Source organism: Dipodomys ordii, unplaced genomic scaffold, assembly GCF_000151885.1.
Source record: "Dipodomys ordii isolate 6190 unplaced genomic scaffold, Dord_2.0 Scaffold38, whole genome shotgun sequence".
In the NCBI taxonomy this organism is placed as follows: domain Eukaryota; kingdom Metazoa; phylum Chordata; class Mammalia; order Rodentia; family Heteromyidae; genus Dipodomys; species Dipodomys ordii.
In genome coordinates, this window is record NW_012267254.1 from 6,107,845 (window position 1) to 6,131,636 (window position 23,792).

The 23,792-nt window shown below is 42.6% G+C and overlaps 1 protein-coding gene across 2 annotated transcripts in view; it reads right to left on the reverse strand.

The window, feature by feature from the left end:
* Window positions 1-12,880, reverse strand: part of Xpnpep2 (X-prolyl aminopeptidase (aminopeptidase P) 2, membrane-bound) — a 30,685-nt gene extending 17,805 nt beyond the window's left edge. The window contains exons 1-8 of one of the 2 annotated variants that reach the window (XM_013018147.1): window positions 12,755-12,880; window positions 10,337-10,480; window positions 7,923-7,996; window positions 5,927-6,037; window positions 3,409-3,472; window positions 2,385-2,489; window positions 2,051-2,137; window positions 1,012-1,158 (exon numbers count right to left, since the gene is read on the reverse strand). In XM_013018147.1, coding sequence (XP_012873601.1) covers window positions 1,012-1,158; window positions 2,051-2,137; window positions 2,385-2,489; window positions 3,409-3,472; window positions 5,927-6,037; window positions 7,923-7,996; window positions 10,337-10,385 — 637 coding nt within the window. In that variant the 5' untranslated portion in view covers window positions 10,386-10,480; window positions 12,755-12,880. Of the gene's footprint in view, window positions 1-1,011; window positions 1,159-2,050; window positions 2,138-2,384; window positions 2,490-3,408; window positions 3,473-5,926; window positions 6,038-7,922; window positions 7,997-10,336; window positions 10,629-12,754 lie in introns of those variants that run through there. The other variant, XM_013018146.1, reaches the window with a different exon arrangement.
* Window positions 12,881-23,792: the final 10,912 nt, after the last annotated feature.

The following is a 23,792-nucleotide window of genomic DNA, read 5'->3' on the forward strand; positions in this document are numbered from 1 at the left end:
TCAATGTTATGGATATTATATTTTCCGGGTCAGCTAACTGTTCTTTGTGGTCCAGCCAAAACCCAAATCTTCCTTTATGCCAGACTTACCCTAAAGTTAATTGTTCACTTTTGTCCATGCCAGATATCTCATAAAACTAAATTCCTCATTGTAGGAGAACAAGATGTAAAAAGGGCCAAATGATTTCATAAACCAGTTCCCACTATCAGACAAGCAATTCCTATCATGTCTTTCCTATTCAATTCTCTTTCTTTGACTCTCATTTCTTCCCTTCCTCATATTTCATGTTTCATATCCCAACACTATTTATTTCAGTATTTTTTGTCAATCATGCGCCTTGAAATTTGGGCCTAAGCACTGTCCCTCAACTCTTCAGCTCAAGGCAAGTGCTCTACCACTTGAGCCACAGCACCACTTCCAGTCTTCTGGTGGTTTATTGGGAGATAAGATTCTCAAGGACTTTCCTGCCCGGGCTGGCTTTTAGCCTCAGTCCTCAGATCTCAGCTTCTCAGTAGCTAGAATTACAGGCATGAGTGACCACTACCCAGCTTATTCTCATATTTTCTTTTTTTGTTGTTGTTGGTACTGGGGCTTGACCTCTGGGCCTGGGCACTGTCCCTGTGCTCTTCAGCTCAAGGCTAGTGCTCTACCACTTGAGCCACAGCGCCACTTCCATATTCTCGTATTTTCTAAACAGAGTTCTAAGGACTCAGATTCTCTGTGGAAAGGGGGTAAAAATTCTGCAGTTTCATCAAGCATCACAGGGCTAGGAACATAGCTCAAATGGTAAAATGCTGCTTGCCTAGCAACTGTGAGATCCTAAGTTCAAATCTTAGTATCATCAAAAGAAAATTTTAACCAAGCCTCTTAAGTGACATGCTAAGTTTGTAATCCATTTGGTTGGGACCTCTGTTGGTGAGTTTTCCAGCCAAAGGAGCAACAGTGGGGACCTCTGTTATGAGGAAGCCATGGTGGTACTGATTGGAAAGAGGGATGGGCTTACTCAATCACCTATGAATTCCTCCTGCAGGGCATAAATGGGTTCGCTTGGCACTGGTGGCCTCTCAGAGCCCCACACCAGGTCCACAAGGTTGGTGGTAATGGATACCAGTTCTCTGTTGACTTTTTGAAGGGCCAGGTCATAAACCATCCAGGTAGCTGTAGAGATAGGAAAGAGTCAAGGAAAACTGTTTCAAGCAAAGTTAGGTTTGCTTTACTTTGCCTCCCACTTCACTCCTGTAGCTCCAGTTGTCTTAAGCTTCCCCTTAAGTGTGGTGCTGCTGCAATGCAGTCCCCTCCCATCCTTCTCTTTGTGTTTTCTTTCGCTAAATTGCTGAGCCCACCTCAATGCTCTCTACTGCCAACTGGCTAATCTTGTCTTTTTAAGTGTCAATGGGTAGGAGTTGACACTCTTTAGTGTATTCATCATTTTTACCATGATTTGATGCCACTATTTAAAATAATAGTGATGTTTAGATATTGGGTAGGTTGATAAAGAATTTAGTTTGGAAGTTGGAAGTTTTCCTGGTGTATTCAGGAGGATTCTACCTTTGAGAGTATCGTCAGCTGCTTGGGATCATGATCTATTATTATTATTATCTTTAAGTAATTGTATTCATTCTTTTTAATGTGTCTCAATTACACAGCCATCAATATAACTTTGTTGCAAAATATTCTGCAACCACAACTTCAAAACCGTATTTTTTTTGTCAGTCATGGGGCTTGAACTCTGAGCCTGAGCAGTGTTCCTGAGCAATTTTTGCTCAAGACTAGTGCACTACCACTTTGAACAACAGCTCTACTTCTGTTTTGTTCTGGTGGTTCATTGGAGATAAGAGTCTCATGGACTTTCCTGCCCAGGCTGGCTTTGAACCATGATCCTCCTATCTCAGCTTCCTGAGCAGCTAGGATTACAGGTGTGAGTCACCAGCACCCAGCTCAAAACAATATCTTTAGGGTCATATTGCCCCTTTTGAGAAAGTATGTTTTTTACTACCCAGGAGGCTGAGACACTCTGTGGACAAGTCCAAGAATACAGGGATGAACATACCAACCGAGAAGAGGAAGGGATCCACACCCACACGCCCTCCAGTAGGAATTTCAGCAGCAAGCCAAGTGGTAATGGAATTAGAACTCACTGAAAGACAGGAAGAAATGCAAAGGTTACCTCCAATGCCATCCTCAGATTCCTCTAGCCAGGCCTCTGTCTGCAACAGTCCTTCATGTGTCCACCATCAGTCTTACAGGGCAGAGACAGATTCAAATTATTGGAGCTTCCCAAATGGACCCAGCAGAACCTTGCATATAGTCCCTCATCTTTGCCCTCCCAATCCTAATCTGGGTTCTATGGCTTTCAGGGGGACAGATCCATTTGGGCCTTCTACCTTCTTTATGGAGTTCCCAGTTGCAGTCCATCTGTCTCTCTGCCTGAGTCCAGTACCGACTGTCAGTCCAGACACCTGCCTTCCTCATGGTCACCACAGCAATACCTGGGCAGAAAAGAGAAACCTGGAGTAGAGGGGGAAGGTGATGATGAAGAATGTGACTTTGATGGATGTGAAGTTGAGTACTGACTCTGAAGATGTTACAGGGGGCCTCTAGAAAGGGTTTATCGTCTCCACTGGATGGAAGAGAGACAGGATGTGTTAAGAACAAGACCTTGGTGGTAGAACATCTTGGTGAGACTTCTCTCTTTGTGTTGTAGTCTTGTAGAGGAAGTCATTCTTTTAGCAGGAGAAGTAGCTTTTTTGTGAGTTGAAAAGAGCTGATAATACATATGGGTGCCCTTAGGAAAGAGAAAACTTGGTGTTGAGACTTGATGGCTAATAAGAACACTGAGCCAGAGGTTTAGTTTACAGTGGGTGAGGCCAAGCAGCTTGAAGTTCAGGAAGGAATGTTTAAGGATCAGCAAAAGAATCTGGCTTCCATTGAAGAGGCTGGGACACAGGTAGAAACAGGGGCATTATTAAGAGCTTCTGGATCTGGGTCTCATTTGGCCATGTGAAGTGATATCTATAAAAAAGACCTGTAAATTAAAACTTATCTCCAAGTGAGCTATCATATGAAAGAATGAATGGGTCCCTTGTGGGTAAATATAGAAGTAGTAACTATCTCAGTAATGGAACCCAGGGAATGCTGGGTTGGGCCTAGCTATGGCAGCAGCATGGGAAGTAAGCCAGAAGAGTCATCTGCCTCACTCTACAGAAATGTGGCCAGTGTACTTTGAAATTTGTGCCCTGGAGAACCTGCTGATTTCAGGGTTGGGAGAGGAGGTTGAGAAAGAGAGAATAAGAGGAGCCTCTGTATAGATCTTGGTGTCCTGGTTGCTGAGGGACTATTTATGCTAGGTCCTCTGTGACTATCTTTGGTCCACCAACAGAAGCCAAGGTGGCAGGTAATGGCTGTTACCTGCAGTTCCTGTGAAGCCTGTCATCCATGCACGCCTCTCATCATGTCTGCCAATGTATTCATTCTAGAAAATGGACGCCATAGAGTTACATCCTACATGAAGGCTCCAACTATATCCCCATTTTTTTGGTCTCATTAGTTGCAACCAGTCCCACAAGGCACCTCTGTAACTGCCTCAGTGCACTATCTTCTCTTCCTTTGAATAATTATATCTGTTTTAGTCTCAACTCCACTGTCTAACACTGGACTTGGGGTTACAATGGACTGTTCTTCACTGGCCACCCTAACCAGAATGCAAATTCTGGGCAGTCCAGGACCATGACTTCCAGGTTTCCTTTCAGATATCCCTTCTTCCTCTGCAGTCTATAATAGCCCATTGGGTACAGTGAAAATAACTTCTGCATAGAGCATCACAAACTTTGGGCCAGTTGGACCTCTGTACTCATGGATTCCTTATGAGCAGCATCCATCAAACACAGGCTGAAAATACCCAAAAATGTTTCTACTAAAATGTACAGACTTTTTCTTGGCATTATTCATTAAACAATACTGTATGACAACCATTTACAGAAATTTGCATTGTAGTAGGTATAAGTATTTAAAGGATATGGAAGGGTATGCATATATTATATGCAAATACTACACTATTTTTATAAGGGACTTCAACATCCATTCATTTGAGTGTCTGTGTGGATTCTGGAGCCAATCTCCCATGGGTGACTTTATTGATTTATAATCCTTGAAGACAGATCTTGATATTTGCTTTTGCAAAAAAGAAAACTGGAGAGTTGAGGTGTGGCACAGTGGTAGCATCTGTCTAGTGAGTATGAGGCTCTGAGTTTGAAGCACAATACCACCAAAAAATAAATAAAAATGGAAACACTCAACAAAAAGAAAACAGTCTCAGAGACCATCAGATATGTGTCCAAAGTTAATTTAAGAAACCTTATTGGCACTGAAAATGCCTGTTCTTCCAGGCCGGCTGTTATTTGATGTAGAATGGGTGGAAAGGGTGCAGGCAGAGCCACTGATGGGAAGGGGTGGGCTACTGAGGGAGATCACTGCTTTGGGGAAAGTAGTTCTTATTCAGACTGTTGTGTTTTTTAGACTGTGTGCCCTTCTCAATTGTATATGGTACACGCTTGTGTACCCCAGAACTCACTGTTTCATCCAGCTGGTTCTAACAAGGCTGGGGTCAAAAGGAAATTTACAGTACTTCTACTCAAATTCTCAGCCTCCCTTCTAACCTCTCAGGGCAGGGATGACCCAGACACACCTTCTGTATCTGCCACTACCTAGGAATTAGTCAAAACTAATTCAGATAGGGTAAGGCTGAGCACAGAAATGGTAGGACAAAGGGTGAACCAATGTAGCAGTGATACCCACTAGGCACTATGTTAAAAATGAACAACACAACTTGTGGGGGAGCCACTGGGGGGGGGGGAAACTGAGAGAAGAGGTGATATTGTTAAAAAAGAAATGTATTAATTTCCTGACTTATGTAACTGTAACCCCTCTGTATGTCACCTTTACAATAACAATAAAAATTAACTTTGAAGTTGTTTTATATCCTTCTGAAGGTCAAGGAGATTTGGCTGCGTCTTCCCTCTTGTGTAAAGGAATATGTTTTTTTGTTTTTTTGATTTTTGCCGGTCTTGGGGCTTGAACTCAGTCTGGGCTCTGTCCATGAGCTTCTCTGTGCTCAAGGCTAGAGCTCTACCACTTGAGCCACAGCACCACTTCTGGATTTTTTTCAAGAGTTTATTGGAGATAAGAGTCTCAAGGACTTTCCTTCCCGAGCTGGCTTTGAACCATGATACTCAGATATCAGCCTCCTGAATAGCTAGGATTACAGGCATGAGCCACTGGTGCCTGGCTAAGGAATGTTTTTTAAGTTGCATTAAAACTATCATGAAAAAAAAGAAAGAAAAAAATTATCACGTACAGGCTGAGCATAGTGGTAAACATCTGTAACCCAACTACTGGAAAACATAGGTAGGAGAATGGAAGTTTGAGGCTGGCCTTGGGCTAAAACACAACACCCTATCTCAAAAATAAGAGGTGAGGGCATGACTTAAATAGTAGAGTACTGGGCTGGGAAGGTGGCTCAGTGGTAGAGCGCTTGCCTTGCATGCAGGAAGCCCTGGGTTCTATTCCTCAGCACCATATAAGCAAAAAAAAAAGCCGGAAGTGGCACCGTGGCTCAAGTGGTAGAGTGTTAGCCTTGAGCTGAAGAGCTGAGGGACAGCACCTAGGCCCAGAGTTCAGGCCCCATGACTGGACCCAAAAAAAAATAGTAGAGTACTTTTGTAACAAGTCAAAAATAACAGTTGAAACTCTACTACTGTCAAACAAAAACAAACTACCACATGCAAGGTTTCCATTTTGGTCCCTTTGATTGTCAAATGCTTTCTTTGCTTTCATTTTCTGAGTCAGAACTGCCTTCTGTTTGTAGCCTATGGCTAGTGGTTGACCCAGGGTAGCACATAGGACAAGAGGAAGAGAAACAGTTGCTTACCATGTGTGCATCCGTGTCTGGGATGATGTAGGCAGAGAGGTTCCAGGCCTGTATCTGCTGGCGGAGGGCTGTGAGTCGTGCTGTAGTATTGACCACAGTAACTGGAAGGTGCTAACAGATGATAGGAAAACACTCAAATGCACATACATTGTTTAGACAAAGTGAGACATAGGCCCCTACCTCCAGAGGAGTCAGCCTTTTATAATGAAAGGTGGAATGGCAGCTGATGTTATTGCTTAGTCTACAGTCAAGATGCCTGGGCTAAATCCAAAGGGCGAGGGGTAGAGTTTGGGGAAGAATCTCTGTATCAGTAATGGGATCCGAGTGTGGGATGGGAGTGTGGGTGAGAACTATAGGAATCTGAACTCTGTTCCTGGGCCAGGTCATGAAGACAGTCTCTCTCTGGATACCTTGGGGGTACAGTTAACCCATAAAAATACAGGATGCTACTCAGCTACATTTAACTTTCAAATTAATAATGAATAGTCTTTTAATATAAATATGCCTCATGTAGTATTTGAGATTCTTTTTTTAGCGGGGGGGGGCGGGGGGAGAGACTGGTCCTGGGGTTTGAACTATCGGACTGGCCGCTGCCCCTGAGCCTCATTGTGCTGATGGCTAGTGCTCTGCCACTTGAGCCACCATGCTACTTTTGGCTTTTTCTGAGTAGTTTATTAGAGATAAGAGTCTCACCAACTTTCCTGCTTAGGCTGGCTTTAAATGGCCATCCTCAGATCTCAGCTTGCTGAGTAGCTAGGCTTACAGGCATGAGCCACCAGTATATTTGGGACCCTCTTAAAATATAATATTATTTGTTGTCAGAAATTCAAATGTAATCAACCTAGTGTGTAGTATTTTGTCTAGAAACCTCTTTGGGGCTTTTTCTCAGGTTGTCACCATTGGTCCCAAATGACAGAGGAAAGTGCATGAATACCCCCTCCTCAACACCCTCAGGAGCTGTCCAGATAATTTGTCCTCTCCAAGACAGATATTTCTTTAAAAGACAATCTTTATAAAATGAAAACTATGTTTTTGGTTTGTAATGTTTGGCTTTATACTCAACAATATATCTAGATTTGTATTAATATAAAAGTTATGGTAGTGAGGGGTTGGAGTGGATAGGGAAAGAGAAATTGGTTTTCTCTGTACCAAGAGGGGGTACTAGCAGGAAGGGACTAATAAGGAGGATGAAAGAGGCTGAATGAGGCTGAAATAGATTATTAGCAACTATGAACCAGAATAATGAAACCTGTTGAAATTGTTTTGGGAAAAGGATAAGGGATCAGGGAAAGTGATGTGACAATGAAATCCATCGCCCTATAACTAATGTAAACTAATTTTTAAAAAGTAAGGTGGTTTGCCTAGCCATCTATTAAGTGGTTTAGAGTATTATACACTTGCCCACTCATCACACTTCCTCACCTACCCCTTCCTTCTTTAGATCCAGTTTAGCTATACAAAGAATTACTGAGTCCTCAGCTAGGAAGCTGGCCACCTAATCTATTCAGCTGGCTCCAGTCTTCAGGCTTTCTGGCTTTCACACCCTATGTTTTTCCTCTGGCCCTTCTGCTGGCTCTTCTAGTCCCTTGACTTCCTCCCTCCTCTCCCCTGTGCTTCCCTCTTAGCTATTTTTCTAGAATTTCTAGTTTCTTTTCTCCCATCCTCCTCCTTGCCTCTGCTTAGCTACATCAAAGGAAATTTGGGGCCTCCCCACCCCTTTCTTTCTCCCTCCCTCTGACTGGGTGTTTCCCAGGCCCAGGCCAGTGTAGAAGTTAACAGCATGCTGTTAGGAAGAGTGGAAGAAAGACCAGACATCCATAGAGAGCTGAAGGTTGTATGTTGGGCACCTGAATCCCTACAGACTGCTCTGATGGATGCGCATGACAGGGGTTTCCAGTGTGAAATCAAGAGAGAGTGTAGTTGGAAGTGCTAGCAACTGAGTCAATGGGAGAAGACCATAGGGTGGGGTCATATAGGGATGGGGCCAAGTCCTCACCGGAGGGTTGGTTGAACAGTTTCTCACATCCTTTCTTCCAAGGTTCACAGGCTTTGGGTGACTCCAGGCATAAGCTAGAAGCCAAGAGAAAAATCCAAAGTTATTTAGTTACCAGAGAATTCTCAGAATGCAGAGACATTCTCCTTCATTCCCCTCCTTCACCTTGCAGAACCTCCATCCTTTGAAAGACACCATGCTGGCCAATTCTACTTGAGGATAAAAATAATCACATTTCATGGGATATCAGGCTGAATTGGATGGCACCTTGAGTCACAATCAAAGAAACTAGTTTCATCAACAAGTGATTGTGACTTTTGGGGGGGTTTGATGCTCATTACATCAATTCATTTTTCCTCTAATCTAAGTGGGTCTTTTCAGGGAAGTGGAAATGTTGGGTGTAAATTAAATTTTTAAAATCAAATTTTCTTTGAAATATTCTATAGGATCTCACTAAATATCTACCCCCACTTTAATCTTAGTCTTCTATAATCGTAAGTATATATGTATATATAATATATATTTATATATGTACACCCACACCCCCCCCACACACACACATGGTTTACCGAAACTCAAGGCTCATATTGCCATTTCTTACAATCCGAATCTCCCCATATCATTCTAGGTTTATTTTTTATTTTTAAAATATTTTAATTTTTATTTTTTGTTGCTCATGTGCCTTGAACTCAGGACTTGAGCATTGTCCCTGAGTGTTACAACTCAAGGCTAATATCACTCTACCAAAGCTCCACCTCTGGCTTTCTGGTGGTTAATTGGAGATAAGAGTCTTACAGACTTTCTTACTTGGGCTGGGTTTGAACCACAATCCTCAGATCTCGGCCTCCTGAGTAGCTAGGGTTACAGATGTGACCTTCCACTGCCTGGCTATAGGTTTATTTTATTTTATTAAAAATTATTTTGTTGCAGTACGAGGGCTTAAACTCTGGGCCTGGATGCTATCCCTTAGCTTCTTTGCTCAACACTGGTGCTCTAACCTATAAGCCACAACTCCACTCCCACCTTTTTTGGGTAGTTAACTGGAGATGAATCTCACAGACTTCCTTTCCCTGCTGGTTTCAAACCATAATCCTTAGATCTTAGTCTCCTGAGTAGCTAAGATTACAGGCATCAGCTACCTGGGTGCCTGGGTCTAGGTTGATTTTAAATATAAGACATAAGGGCTGGGAAGGTGCTCAGTGGTAGAGTGCTTGCTTTGCATGCATGAGGTCCTGGGTTCGATTGCTCAGCACCACATAAGCAAAAAGAAAAAAGCCAGAAGTGGTGCTGTGAGTCAAGTGGTAGAGCGCTAGCCTTGAGCTGAAGAGCTGAGGGACAGCGCCCAGGCCCAGAGTTCAGGCCCCATGACTGGACCCCCCCCCAAAAAAAATAAATAAAATAAATATAAGACAGAAATCCTACTCTGACATCATCTGGTGAGTGAGGAAAGGTGAATTAGCATTTAAAGAGCTCCTACTACATGCAAAACACTGAAGTCAGCAATTTAACTATTGATGCATATGGCACATACCAACATTATGGTCAACAAAGGTCAGAATATAGGACAATGGTCCCAACATGACCAACCTAATGACATCACAGCCATTTTAGTTTGCAGAAGTCCACTCCATGTTTGTATGACAATGATTTGCCTCATAATGTTTCACAGAATGTGACCCCATTGCTAAGTGACACACAACTCTATCTCATTTAGTACTTGAAATAATTAGACTCTAAGAGGTATGAATGATTATTCACTTCTCAAAGACTCTTTTTGATGGAACTCGAGATAGGCTCCTCCACCCTTTTCTTAACAAGATCTTGACCTTGGCCTTCAGAGTCACTCTTGCCCCTATAGGCCTGCATCACAGTTTAAACACTACCTCCGCCTTAAATATCCAAATGATTCCTCCCACCATCTGATCACAAGCCCCGTCCTCCACCCTAGATATCTGACTTTCCCGCTCCAGCTCAGTGGGAACTCTGTCAAATCAGTTTAGCAGGAAACTCCATACTCTGGATGAGTCCTCACACTCACTTGCCATGTTCCAGGCTCCTCATTCTGTTCTGGTTTAGATATTCATCCCTAGGGTGCTCTGAAAGGTTCCAAAATGAGCCCCACCTGTTCTTGATGCTTCAAGGCCCTGTTATCTCTAATAAAGCCTTTATCACTCTACAAACAAATACCAAAATATTTTTTATCACTAACTGGAGGAATAGAAGGACTCCACCAAAGATTCAGCTCATGTCATAAAGGCTCAGAATGAAGATTGGCCCTAATGGGGCTGCATCCCAAGACAGAGAAGGTAACCTCAAGAAAGAGAGACAACCAGGGTCCTAGCCCTCACTCCAACCCTTGATGAGCCCCGGAGGAAGAGGCCAGAGCTGGTCTCTAGAACCGATCAGGATGTACATACCACAGAGGAGGATAAGCCAGGGGCAGCAGCCCCAGTGAGCCAGGGCCATGGGATCTCCAGAGGCTGATGCTGAGTGGATAGGGTTAGGTGGCTTTGGAGAGCGAGGGCAAGGCTGTTTCTTTGGCCTCTTCCTCTAGGACTTTCCTAGGCAGGAGCAGACAGTGGTCAGGACTAGTAACAGGAAGGAGGCGGCTCCCTTTCTTCTTTTGTTCTGATGGGCTCAGAGAGCCACAGTGGGCTGAAGAGTCTTGGGCTTTTGCAGACAACCGATGCAGGCTCCTCGGATAGGGTGTGAGCCCGCCCCAGGGCAGAGTCCAAAGATCTTGGAGACTGAGTAGTAACAGCTGGTTTCAATCAGCCAGTTTCTCCCAGCCCCCTCTTCAGCAGCCCTGCCCTGGCCATTCCTGAATTCTGTCCCCCTCCCTCCAGTAAGCTGTTTCCCATTAGTTCTCCCACACAAGGCACTGCGTTCAGCCTTACTTTTGCTTTGGTATGAATATTTGTCCCTCCTTCTCTGAGCTAGTTTGATCCAGAAAAAAAGCCAGTGACCTCTCTTTCTGCACCCCTTGAGGAAGTTAGTGACAACTACAGTTATGTTCTTGAGCTGGTGACAGTCCACTGTGAAAGATGCCACCAACCCTTCCTTTGGGAGCCTCTGAATCTTCTTCAGCTGCACATTCTTTTTTTTTTTTTTTTGTCGGTCGTGGGGCTTGAACTCTGGGCCTAGGCGCTGTCCCTCAGCTCTTCAGCTCAAGGCAAGCGCTCTACCACTTGAGCCACAGCACCACTTCCGGTTTTCTGGTGGTTTATTGGAGATAGGAGTCTCACGGTCTCTCCTGCCCGGGCTGGCTTTGAACCGCGATCCTCAGATCTCAGCCTCCTGAGTAGGTAGGATTACAGGCGTGAGCCACCAGCGCCTGGCTTTTTTCAGCTGCACATTCTGTACTCTGTGAAGTCCAAGCTACTTAGGGACAGTCATACCCGGCTGGTGACAGGGTGGGGCAGGAGGAGGGTTGGCACAGAGGCATTAGATTTCAAGGAATCAGGGGATATCACTAAAGATGGAAGTGAAAGGCTCCATCACATCCATGCCAGGGGACCATGCGGAGGCAGGCAGGCACAGGATTATTACAAGGTTTATTAGAGGAGCCATAAGAGAGAGCACAGGGCAGCCTCCGCTATCTAGGTAGCAGCAGGGTCTGGGGATAGGAAGTGAGGTAGATGGGAGCTCAGGTGGATCTGGTGGAGAGAGGGAGGGGCCAGCTGTAAGGCAGGAGCTCAGGTCTGGGTGGAGCTGGGGACTAAAGGTGGGCATAATGCTTACAGGAAGTTCCAAAAAGAGGAATTTGGGGGCTCTGAAAACTTTGGTTAGTTGGAAATGTCTTCCTATCATGGCTTCTAGAACAGGTGTTTGGCTATGCTGCAGTGAGGGTTGCTCCTGCATAGCATGACTCTCTGTGATGGAAGTGGAGAAGGTAAGACCAGCATTATCCCTGTACTCAGCTGTGTCACAGAGCACCATGCAACACCAATTCCAAGGCAGTGTCCAGTAAATGTTTCTAGAGCTTTTGGGTTCTTATGAGCTCAGAAAGGATTTGCTTCCAAGAGGCAAACAGACCCAGTGTATGGATTCTCAACTAGCCTGAGGGTTAAGGTACATGGCCTATTCCCATCTACTTATATGTTTGTTTGTATGTTTACCTTTTTGCAGTGTTGGGGAATGAGCTAAAGGCCTTGCAGCTGCTAGACAAATGTAATACCTTTGAGTTTTACCTCTAGCCCCTACTTGTTATTTTTTTGAAAGAGAGCCAAATTATGAAGTTCAACCTGGCCTTGTACTAGCTATATAGTCCAGTTTGGCCTTGAACTTTCCCTCCTTTTGTCTCAACCTCCTGGGTGCTTGGATTATAGGCATTATTGCCATGCCTTGTTTTGGTTTCATTTTAAATGCATTTGTCCTTATTTATAATAAATTCAAGACAGTTTTCAACAACCCATTAAAAAAACAGTACAACTTTTATAGAGAGAAAGGGGACCTTTATGGAACTCCATGACAGGGCAGAGTCAAAATGAGTGAGGAAGCTTTGTGAACTTTCAGGAATCAAAGCAGAGGACAGAAGCTCTGAGCCTTTCCCAACAGATATGAGAAATCTTGTCATTTTGTGGCTGCTAAAACTTATCTTTTCCCCGTCCACTCTTTCCCACCTCTTCCAGGACTGGTGATGAGGTTATTCCCAGAGCTCTGTGGATTGAGGAAATGTTTCTTCAAAGGCTCTTTCCCTGCCTCTCAACTGTATTCACCATCCCAAAGGGCAAGGAAGTAGATCTATTGGGGTCATGCAGAGAAGGAATTCTAAAGAAAGGCTTCAAGGACAAGCACAGTCTGGCTTCTTCATCCGTGAACCTAAGAGCACTGACCCGGGATCCACACTGCGTCCATTTCAATGCCGGTCTGTCCCATCAGCTGCATGGTCTTCAGTGGTGACTTCACCTTTATGATCCCTCAGGTTCTTTGCTTGTCAAATGGTGCACAGTCACATTCAATTCTCAGAGATGTGATGAGGATTAAATGGTTAATACTTAGGAAGCTCCTAGAACATTCCTGGTAGACAGTAAAAGTTAAATGCTTTGTGTTTATTAATACAAATGTATAACTTGAACCAAAGTGAGTCTCATCTGCACCTTGGCCTCTCTCTCCTTGGCATCCAACACTGCTGAAATGGCAGTTACCAAAAGCCAAGCTCAGCAGGGGCCCCAGGACCTTGAGACAAAGGACTCAGACATCCCTCCCTCATATACTGACCTCTGCCCAGGGATGGTCTCTACACAATACTCAGGCCTCCAATTCTATCCTCTGGGTCCTTGCTTTGGCCCTGGTGATGATGATGACCTCAGCTCTTCCTTTATCTCCTTATCTCAAAACCACCCTTTTCACTTTCATCAGTTTGGGGACTTGAACTCAAGTTGGCAACAAGCCTGAAGCAGAACGAATGATTTGGAATAGTCAGGGTGAATAGCCAAGGGTCCTTGTAACAGACTTGCTTGGAAGTCCTAGGAATCACTGTAGTTCACTGTGGCATGCACAGAAAAGTTAATGTCTTCTGCCTCTTTCACTTTCATTTATTTTTTAATATTTATTTAAAAATTTATTGTAATGGTGATGAACAGGGGGTTACAGTTACATAAGTGAGGTAATGAGTACATTTCTTTTTAAACACTGTTATCCCCTGCCTCATTTTCTCCCACTTACCACTCCCCACTCTTTCCCCCCCACCAGATTATAAAGTTCATTTCCAACATAGTGCCTAGTGAGTACCACTGTTGCATTAGCTCATCCTTTGTCCTGATGTTTCTGTGGTTCTCTTTCCCTTCCACGAATCAGATAAGCTTGTATACAAGACATAGGATACAGAAAACTAAAACAGAAAGATAAAAATAGAAATAACTGCATGCAGGACATAATAAGAACCTCTTAAAGGCCAAATTCTGAAAGTAGAGAAGTTGTTTTTTAGGGTCTTTCCTCTCCATGTTTTTATATTTTCTTTGTAGCTTGAGCACACTCAAGGCTTGTCACACTGACTTTTTTTTTGTATATATTTTTAATTGTAAAAATACTGTTCAGAGGGGTTACAGTTACTTCAGTAAGGTAATGAGTACATTTCTATGGAGAGTTGTTACCTCCTCCTTTGTTTTTCCCCTACCATCCCTTCCCCTACCTCCCCAACTCCTCCCACCCCCCTCCTCATCGAAGTTGTAAAGTTCGTTTTCAACATTGTGTCTTGGACATCTCATTGTTACAATGGGTCAACCTATATCCTTATTTCAGCATGTTATTTCCATTCTTCTCCCCGAATTAGAAAAATGTATATTCAAGATTCAGGGCACCAGAATCAAATACAGTGAAAACAGGGATTATACCATGGTGGAAGAACATACAAAAGGAACAAAAAAAATCACATGGTACATTATAAATATATTAAAAACCACAGCAAGAAAGATAAAACCACATGTGTCTCTATCTTGGGGTTCATTTCACTTCGCATCATCTTATATGGTCATATGTATATAGCTTTTGACCTATTCTGCTTGTCCTATACATATACAAGTTATTGCAAATAAGGGAAACCATGGGACCTATGTTTCTTTGGGCCTGGCTTACTTCACTTAATGTAATTATTTCCAAGTCTTTCCATTTCCTAACAAATGGGGCAATGTCATTCTTTCTGATGGAGGCATAGAATTCCATTGTGTATATATACCACATTTTCTTGATCCATTCATCTACTGAGGGCATCTGGGTTTTGATCTGGGTTTCCATTGGAATAGAACAAACCAGTACCCATGTCCTTCCACCTCTAAATGTCATCATGAAACTCATGTTGTACAATTGGTATATGCTAATAAAAATTTAAAAAACCCAACAACCTATTAGATATTCTGAGAAAAGGCATGTAAAGTGAGCAGCAAGAACTCTTATACCAGGACCACAGTGGCTCTGCCGTGAGAGTCCCTGGGCCAAGGGAACTGGGGGAAAACCCAGGAGGAAGGAGGTGAAGGTCAAGTGGCCATGAACGTTGGCAGTAGTGGCCCAGAAATAACAATGCAGGCATTGGTCATAGGGAGCCCTGTAGCCTGGGGACAGATTGGTGACAACAACAGAATGAGCAACCTGTGGAAAAGAACACATCTGGGCAACAACATAGCCTGGGATAGATGTGGTATGGGACAGAGATCTAGTGGGGTTCTGAACATGTACCTTACATTTGCTGGGATGTCTCAAGATACTGAAGATGAATCCTGTAAGAGGATTTCCAAGGTCTTGCAGTTCTTCAGGAGGAAAGGGGCCTTTGAGCTCGTGTACTTTAGGCCCCACTGCTGATGTGACCTCAGAGGCTGCCACACTGGAGAACCTTGGCTTTATAGGCATGACATATGACCCCAGTTTCCAATCCCTTTTCTTATTCCATAAGGTTTCTTTTTAAAAAAAAAAAGTAAAGTTGTTATTATAAAGTGATATACAGAGAGGTTACAGTTACATAAGTCAGGTAATGAGTACTGTACATTTCTTTTTGGACAATGTCACCCCTTCCCTTGCTCTCTCCTCATTTTCCATTGGGTTTCTTCACCACATTGAGAGACAAATGGAGTCCTCACTAGCAGAAAAGAAGATAGACTTGGAGAAAAGTGAGAGCATTGCCTAGGTCCAAGATAACCTTCTGGCAGAACTGGAACTCAGACCTGGATCTCTTCCTTCCATTACGCTGAAGCTTCTGCATGGCACCTACTCTATGTAGCACAAAGCCATGGCTCCCATGGCTCCAATCTCTGCAGTTTAGTAACCGAAGCCTTCATCCTTTATATATCTTATTATCCCTTTCTTTTTGTACATACTCCATCAAAGTCTAGCTTAGTCATCTCATACACCAAGCCCCACACCACCTCAAATTCATCCCTCCATCTCAGGGGCTCTTGTAACACATTGTCTGAACCTGTGTTTTAAAGGTCTTGCATTGATCCCTTACTTTTCCTTCTTACATCACTCATCCCTGAGGGCAAGACCTTGCTTTTATAGATATTTGGCTTCACCAAAGCATTCAGGACAAAGCCAGCTCAACAGAATGGGATCAACACGTTTGTTGAGTTGACACTAAACTCCAACAATATGTGGCCCAGCCTCTCCATCTGTCTCCTGTAGTGTCCTGAATAGCGGGTGGGGAGTGATTTTCTAGTTCCAGAAGGCTGCTGTGCTACTCATGGTTGTACTTTCTATCATACCTCCTCAATGGACAAAAGCTATCTTGTGCTGGACAAATCCCAGTAGGATTGAGGCAGAAGAATCATAAATTCAAGGCTGACCTGGGAAACTGAGACTTTGTCTCAAATTTTTACAAAAAAAAAAAAGGAATGGTAGAGCACTTGACCAGCAAATGTGAAGTCCTGGATATGGTGTTGCTGCTGCTGCTATTGCTGCCACCGCCTTCTCCCCCTCCTCTTCCTCGCCACCTCTCCTCCTCCTCCCACCTCCTCCACCTCCTCCTCCTCCTCCTCCTCCTCCTCCTCCTCCTTCTTCTTTCTCCTTTGTCATCTACTAATATACTACCACTTCTACTTGTCCCTCTCTGTTTCTCATGCATGCACGCGCACGTGTGTGTGTGTGTGTGTGTGTGTGTGTGTGTGTGTGTAGGGAGTGTTCAGAGGGGAAGGAACATGAGTTTATTTTAAGGAAGTTGGTCTTTGATAGATTTTGGCCCATACCCTCTCCACCCAGACAACCTGGCAGCAGGAGTCTATCCTCTCAGGAGGAAGCCTGATTGTCCCTTTACTATAATTGGTCAATGCAGTGAGCAGCTCCTTCCCTGTTCATGGCTCCTCCTCCTTTCTCTTGCTCTGATTCTCCTCCTCCTACTCCTTCTCATCTTCCTTATGGACTAAGTGATTATGATCCAGAAACATGGGGAGACCAGTGGGCCACTTGGCTAGGTTCTGTTCTCTGGTCAGAGGCTGAGTCAGATCCTGAGCTCCAGCTGAGTTTTATGCTCAGCCACGCATGCTCCAAATCTGTGCTACCACCTCAAGGACCCTGAACTGCATTAAGGATGCATGACTCAAGCTAAGGCTTGCCAAGGGTCTAGTCGATTCCACTCAAGCCTCCATTTGGTGGTCTTTAGGCCCTCTCCCAGCCATCTGTTGTCTTCAGTAGCCTGATCAGTAGTCTTCAGCCATCTTGTGCTTTTTGCTTTCTCCTTTCTTGCGACACTATCCTTTCTGCTGATTTCAATGCCCCTCCAGTATAAGACTTTGCTTGTTCTTTACTCTCCACCTGGAACATATCCTTCCTTCCTCTCTTGGTCCTGCCTACTCCTCCCTTAGTCTCACCTCAAGGGTCACTTGATTTGGAAGTGACCACTCTGACCTCTTACTCCTCTGGTTGCAGTATCTAGTTACAGATCCTGTCATATGACTCTTAAGGTTTCTCCAGTCATAGGGAAGACCATAGCAATGAGATCATGGCTGCTTCTTGACATCCACCATTATCCTGGGTGACATCAAGGTTCCTGTTAGTAACTGGCCTAATATCTGATCAAATCCAAAGTTCCTTCTATCAGTAGCCCTTTCTTCTCAACTCCTTCACAGCCCCAATACCTAAAGCAGCATCTTGGGCCTAGTCATTACCTAGGATTGTTGTCCTCTAACATACTGAATTCCAACCTCCCATTCTCTGACTACATCCTCCTGTTCTTCAGTCAACCTTTCTCCCTTACTTTTACTACACCTAACTTTTGACCTCATCAAACCTTCCTTTCTCTTACCCTGTGCTTTAAATATCCATTTCTCAGCTTCTCCTAATAATTTCCCTCCCAATTTGCTCCAAACACTGGAGCTGTGGCTCAAGTAGTAGAGTGCCAGACATTTTAGAAAAAGCTCAGAGTGTACAAAGCCATGAATTCAAGCTTCTTTGCCCCTCATGAGCCAATAAATGTTAATGAAGTAGTATGGGTGCTATGATAGTTTATAAGAAGTCTTAAGAATAGAGAATGAGGGCTGGGAATGTGGCTTAGTGGTAAAGTTCTTGCCTAACATGAATGAAGCCCTGGGTTTGATTTCTCAGTACCACATAAGCAGAAAAAGCTAGGAGTGGTACTGTGGCTCAAGTGGTAGAGTGCTAGCCTTGAGCAAAAGAACCTCAGGGACAGTGTCCTGGCCTTGAGTTCAAGCCCCAGGACTGGCAAGAAACACAGAAAATGGATTAGCTTTTTTTTTTAAAAAAAAGATAAATTTAGGGCTCAGATATAGCTTACTGGTAGAATGTGTGCTTAGTTTGGGCAAGGCCCCTGACTCAATCCCCAGCATCTCCTGGGTCAGAGCAGAGAAGAGAGATTTTATGGAGATCCATTAGAAGGCTCTGAAACAGCCTGAGTAAGGAGACTGAGAAGATGTGATAGAAATGAAGAAAAGTGGGTAGATTTGAGATTTAGAAAGTAAAAAGTATGCCTTTTTGTCTTGCTTCCCATGTTTATAGTACAGTACCAGTATTGAATATTTGCTGTTAGCCTTAAGGCTAAGAAATAATTTGTGGGATTCTTTCATTCAACTTATCTTGTGTTTAAAATAACTGTTGAGTGGTACATTTGGGGAAAATAAATATGTGATTTGTTACAACAATAATCACCATTTAAAAAAAGGACTACATTTCCATTCACTTCAACCTCCCCTTTTCAAACACATTTAATTCTCCTGTTCCTTTGAATATCCATTACATCCATCTGTCAATCTCTACCCCCAAGGTGAGCAGTGTCTAACCATTGCTACTATTAGGAGTGCTCTTTTTCCAGAAATCAACAGGCTGATTCCTTCATGTCATGTTGACTTCTATTCAAATGTCACCCCTTCAGAGAGACTTTCCCTGATCTTTATTTAAACACTACTTCTTCATCCTCTATTCTGTTTCATTTCATATTCTTCACAACAGTTACCTGGCATTACATTATGTAGCTCCTTATTTATTTTTATTTTAACCTATTCTATTTTTATTCTCTTTCTACCTGTTTATTTTTGTCCACTTCTATATTCCCCAGGATCTAGGACATTGCTTGGTACTTAGTAGGTACCCAACTCAAAATTGTTGAATGAGTGACTGAATCTCAGAACATTTGAACCATCTGTCTTTTCCATGGGAGAATATATTCCAACTCAGTGGATTGGGGTCAACTCAAATTCACAATGTCCAACCTTGGCAGGCCTCTTGGCGCTGCTTGGCAACCCTTTTACTTGTTCTGGTTCAGTTCTATTTCCTAATGCCCTCACTGGCAATTACAGACTGTTATCCATGTCCTCAAACCCATACTCTGTTTGCATTTCAGAATGGACACTTAAGTTGTTCCTGACTTCATATTATTACAAACAAGTGCAATGAGAATCTGTGGACATGTAGAGGAAATTCTTCAAGATCTATATCTAGAAGTAGAAAAGTACATTTTCCATTACAATAGATTGTGTTGAATTTCTCTCCAAGCCAAGTGGAATCAGTTCCTAGTCCTAACCAACAGAGAATGAACATAGCCGCTTGTACTTCATCAGCACTGCATATCATCAGTGTTTTAAAATTTTATCAGTTTGAGGGGTTTGTTTTAAAATTTGTGGTTATTGTATTGCTAGTATAGACAGAATGTGTTTTTATTTATTTTTGAGGCAGGATCTGGCTTCGTTGATCTATTTACATACATGCAAACAAACTACTTTAGACCAAGTTAATCCTCATTCATTCCCCTTGTTAACCCAATGCCTGTTTTACTTGCATGCCATTCTTTTCTTTCTTTTTCCAGTGTGTTTTAATTACACCAAGTGTCACTATGGTATTCCAGACATGCACCTATTATGTTTTGCTCAGAATAGGTTATTGCATTGTCTTTCCTTACTCCCTCAATCTCTTGTTGATCCACAGCTTTCTTTGAGATTCCCTATGTAATCTTCACACATATTTCAAAATGACTCACCTTCTTTCTTCTCTGTCTTCCCTTCCTCTCATCCTCCTAATTAGTCCCATAGTTAGAATCATGTTCTATGTGAGTGCAAGTACATGCAAGTATATGTATATATGTGTGTATACATGTAATATATATCATAATATATATGTTATATACATATCTGTGAATATGTAAGCCTTTCAGGTCCACAAATCAGTGAAAATATATTTTGTGCCACTTAATTTTATAGGCTTTTTGTATATTTCTGGATATTAACATCTTTTGAATAACTGGCAAGAATTTTCCTCCATTCTGTGGTTTGTTTCTCAGTTTTGGTAATTGCTTATTTTGCCTTTAAATTTGACATAGTCATATTTATCAATTCTTTTGTCTGTTTTTAATTTTAGATGTGATTCTTATGTAGCCAAAAATCTATCAAGATACTTTTATACTACTAGGATTTGTGACTTACTTCAAAAGGAAATATTATCCTAGATTTCCTCATAGTGTTTTAGATTATTTTTGTGAGTGCCAACATGTTTAGCTTATTAACCGATGCAGACTTTATGTTTGGATTTGATAAGAGGAACAGAGCCAAAAATGTCATGGACATTCTTCCTTCACACTCCCATTTTGAGAAATAATTGTCCCTAAACTATTTATTGATCAATATATTTTTTCTCTTTGATTTTCAATACCTTACTTGGTATGTGTTAAAAACTCACATATCCACTGGACTGTACTAAACCTAATTTGCTCCATTGATCTATGTTACTGTGCCAGTATTCCACTGCTTTACTGACTGTAGTTTGTGTTATGTTTTGCTAACTGATAGTGTAAGCATTCTGCTCTATTTTTCACAATGTCTTGGTCATGTTTCATATTTTCTTTAGACAACCAGCCATTCACATCCATTGGAATTGAGACTGCTTTCCATGTTTGTATTGATCTCAGAAGAATATTTATTGTTATAAAACTGGAGTTTAAAAAAGTCATAGAACTAAGTCTTTTCACTATTTTATGCCCTTTTATGATGTTCTCCACTCTCACCCTCACCCTAGGTGCTGTGGTTTTAGCACTGGCCAATCCACTAAAGATCCTCTGACAGAAGTCACCATTGACTTTTGTGGTGGCCTCTCATCAGTGGTGGGGTCTACATTTACCCCTTTTAATAATAAGAAGGTTTTGTTTTTACTACTTTGACCAACAGTAGATGATAAAAGTAATTTTTCCCACTAATGTAGGTGTTTTTATTTTCTATGAACAGTGTTTTATGGTTTTTAGTATATATGTCTTTCACTGTCTTGGCTAAATTTATTGTTTAAGATTTTCATTAATTTTTGTATTACTGTAAGTGGAATTGTTCTCTCAATTCCTTTGAATTATTCATTACTGATATCAGTTTGGGCTGTAACAAGTTACCATAAACTGGATGGCTTAACAGTTTATTTCTCAGTTCTGGAGTTTGGGTAGTCCAAAATCAAGGTGCTGATAGATGCAGTGTTTAGTGAGAATCCTCTTTCTCAGTTTGCAGATCGATGATTGATCTTCTTGAGGTGTCTTGACATGGTAGGGAGTGGATGGCAGCTCTCATTGTTGTGTCCATGTCACAGGACCCCCACCAAGAAGACCATCGAGAGTCGGACTTTACAGCTGTTTGAAGGCCTCGTCCTACACTCTGACACAGCGGAGCCTAGGAGGAGAGTCCCGAGCTAAGGATTTGCAGGGCTTATAGAGGCACACAACCAGGTTTTTGGATTACCACCACGTGTTGCTCTGCTAGCTGAGATAAACAAGCAACAAATGGTCACTGCCTCATAACCCTTCACTCATGCCTCTTTTTTGTTGATTGTAGGGCTTGAATTCAGGACCCAGATTCAGTTCCTAGGCTCTTTTGCTCAATTCATGCCTCTTTTCTTTGTTTTTTGTATTTTTGGGGGGGGCAGTCGTGGGGCCTGAACTCTGGGCCGGGGCACTGTCCCTAAGCTCTTCAGCTCAAGGCTAGCGCTCTACCACTTGAGCCACAGCACCACTTCCGGCTTTTTTCTTTTTGCTTATGTGGTGCTGGGGAATCGAACTCAGGGCCTCAGGCATGCAAGGCACGCGCTCTACCACTGAGCCACCTTCCCAGCCCCTCATGCCTCTTTTCTTTAAAAAAAAAAGCACTAGTTAGAAATACATTAACAAAAGCTGGGCGCCCGTGGCTCATGCCTGTAATCTTAGCTATGCAGGAGGCTGAGATCTGAGGATTGTGGTTCAAAGCCAGCCCAGGCAAGAAAGTCCATGAAACTCTTAACTCCAATAAACCATCAGAAAACTGGAAGTGGTGCTGTAGCTCAAGGGGTAGAGCACTCACCTTGAACTGAAGAGCTGAGGGAAAGTGCTTAGGCCCAGAGTTCAAGCCCCACGACCGACAAAAAAAAAAAAAAGATACATTAACAAGCCAGGCACTGGTGGCTTATACCTGTGATCCTAGCTGTTCAGGAGACTGAGATCTAAGTATCTGAGTATCACAGTTCAAAACCAGCCCCAACAGGAATAGTCCATAAGACTTATCTTCAATTAACTACCAGAAAACTGGAAGTGACACTGTGGCTTAAAGTGGTAGAGTGATAGCCATGAGTGAAAAAGCTCAGGGACAGGGCCCAGACGCTGAGTTCAAGCCCTATGATGGAAAAAAGAAAGAAAGAAAAAGAAATAGTTTAACAAATGAAAGTAAGCTTACACCCATGAGGAAAGAAAGCACTAGCCTCATCATAAGAGTTTAATCCTCATGTAGCTCTAATGACTGCCCAAAGGCTTCATCTCCAACTATCACATTAGAGATTAGAGTTTCATTGTATGAATTTTAGGAAGTGCAACATTCAGACCATAGCACATGAGATCCTCACTTCTGAAGCTGTAAGATATCATGCAAGCACTCTAACTACACTGGGATTTCCATGTTGTGAAGAAGCTCAAGGTAGCCCATGTGAGAGGTAGTTTGGAGAGACTCTGAGACCACAGGAAGAATAAGAGAGATGCCTAGCCAATATCTAGCTGTTTCAGCCACCACACCCAATGTTTCTGCTCCAGCCAGGAACATTATTGTTTTACTACAACCATATGAGAGACCTTGGGCCACACAGCTCAACTTTCACAATTCCCAACCCATAGAAACCATGAGACATAGTAAATTAATACAATTACTTATGTTTTTAAAAGAACTTAAGAATCCCTTATACTGCAATATGTAACCAGAATAGCTTTGTGATTAAAAAATCTAACAGACCATTTTTAAGGTATTATCTTCTCTCTGGTAATTGATTTAGTAGATCTAGTCCCTCCTTGAAACTCTCCCCTTCTTTGACTTATCCATGGCTGTGACTGGCCAGACCTGGTAGTACTTGCCTGTAATTCTAGCAGTGAGGAGAGTCATGAGAATCCCAAGTGTGAAGACAGCCTAGGCTATATATAGAGAAAAAATAACAGCAAGCAAATAACAATTCCCTTCAAAGCATTATACTTGCTACTTCTTTGTCCCTTACTTCACTCCTTTTCATATACCTTCTCCTAAATATTAATGCTCCATCACATTCAGCCCTCTTCTTTGCTGATGACTCACACTGTCCCTGGTTAGTCTTATTCATTTCCACATTAACACAAGTCCAGACATCTTTCTCGAGCTCTAGGTTCATGAAACAAACTTCCTTCTGGCCTTTACCTGGATATTTAATGTTTGGAATGTCCAAAATGGATTCCTTCATACCCTGCACAGCCCAGTATGATCCTCTTCACTTGGGTGTCCAACCAGAATCCATTTCAGACCCCTCTGTCTTTGCCACTTCCACATTCAATCACTGATGATGCCTTGTCAAGTTTATTTCTATATTTCTGTCCAATCCTGGGGCTTGATCTCAGACTGGGCACTGTGCTTGGGCTTTTTCACTCAAGGATAGAACTCTACCACTTCAGCAACAGATCCACTTTCAGCTTTTTGGTAATTAGTTGGA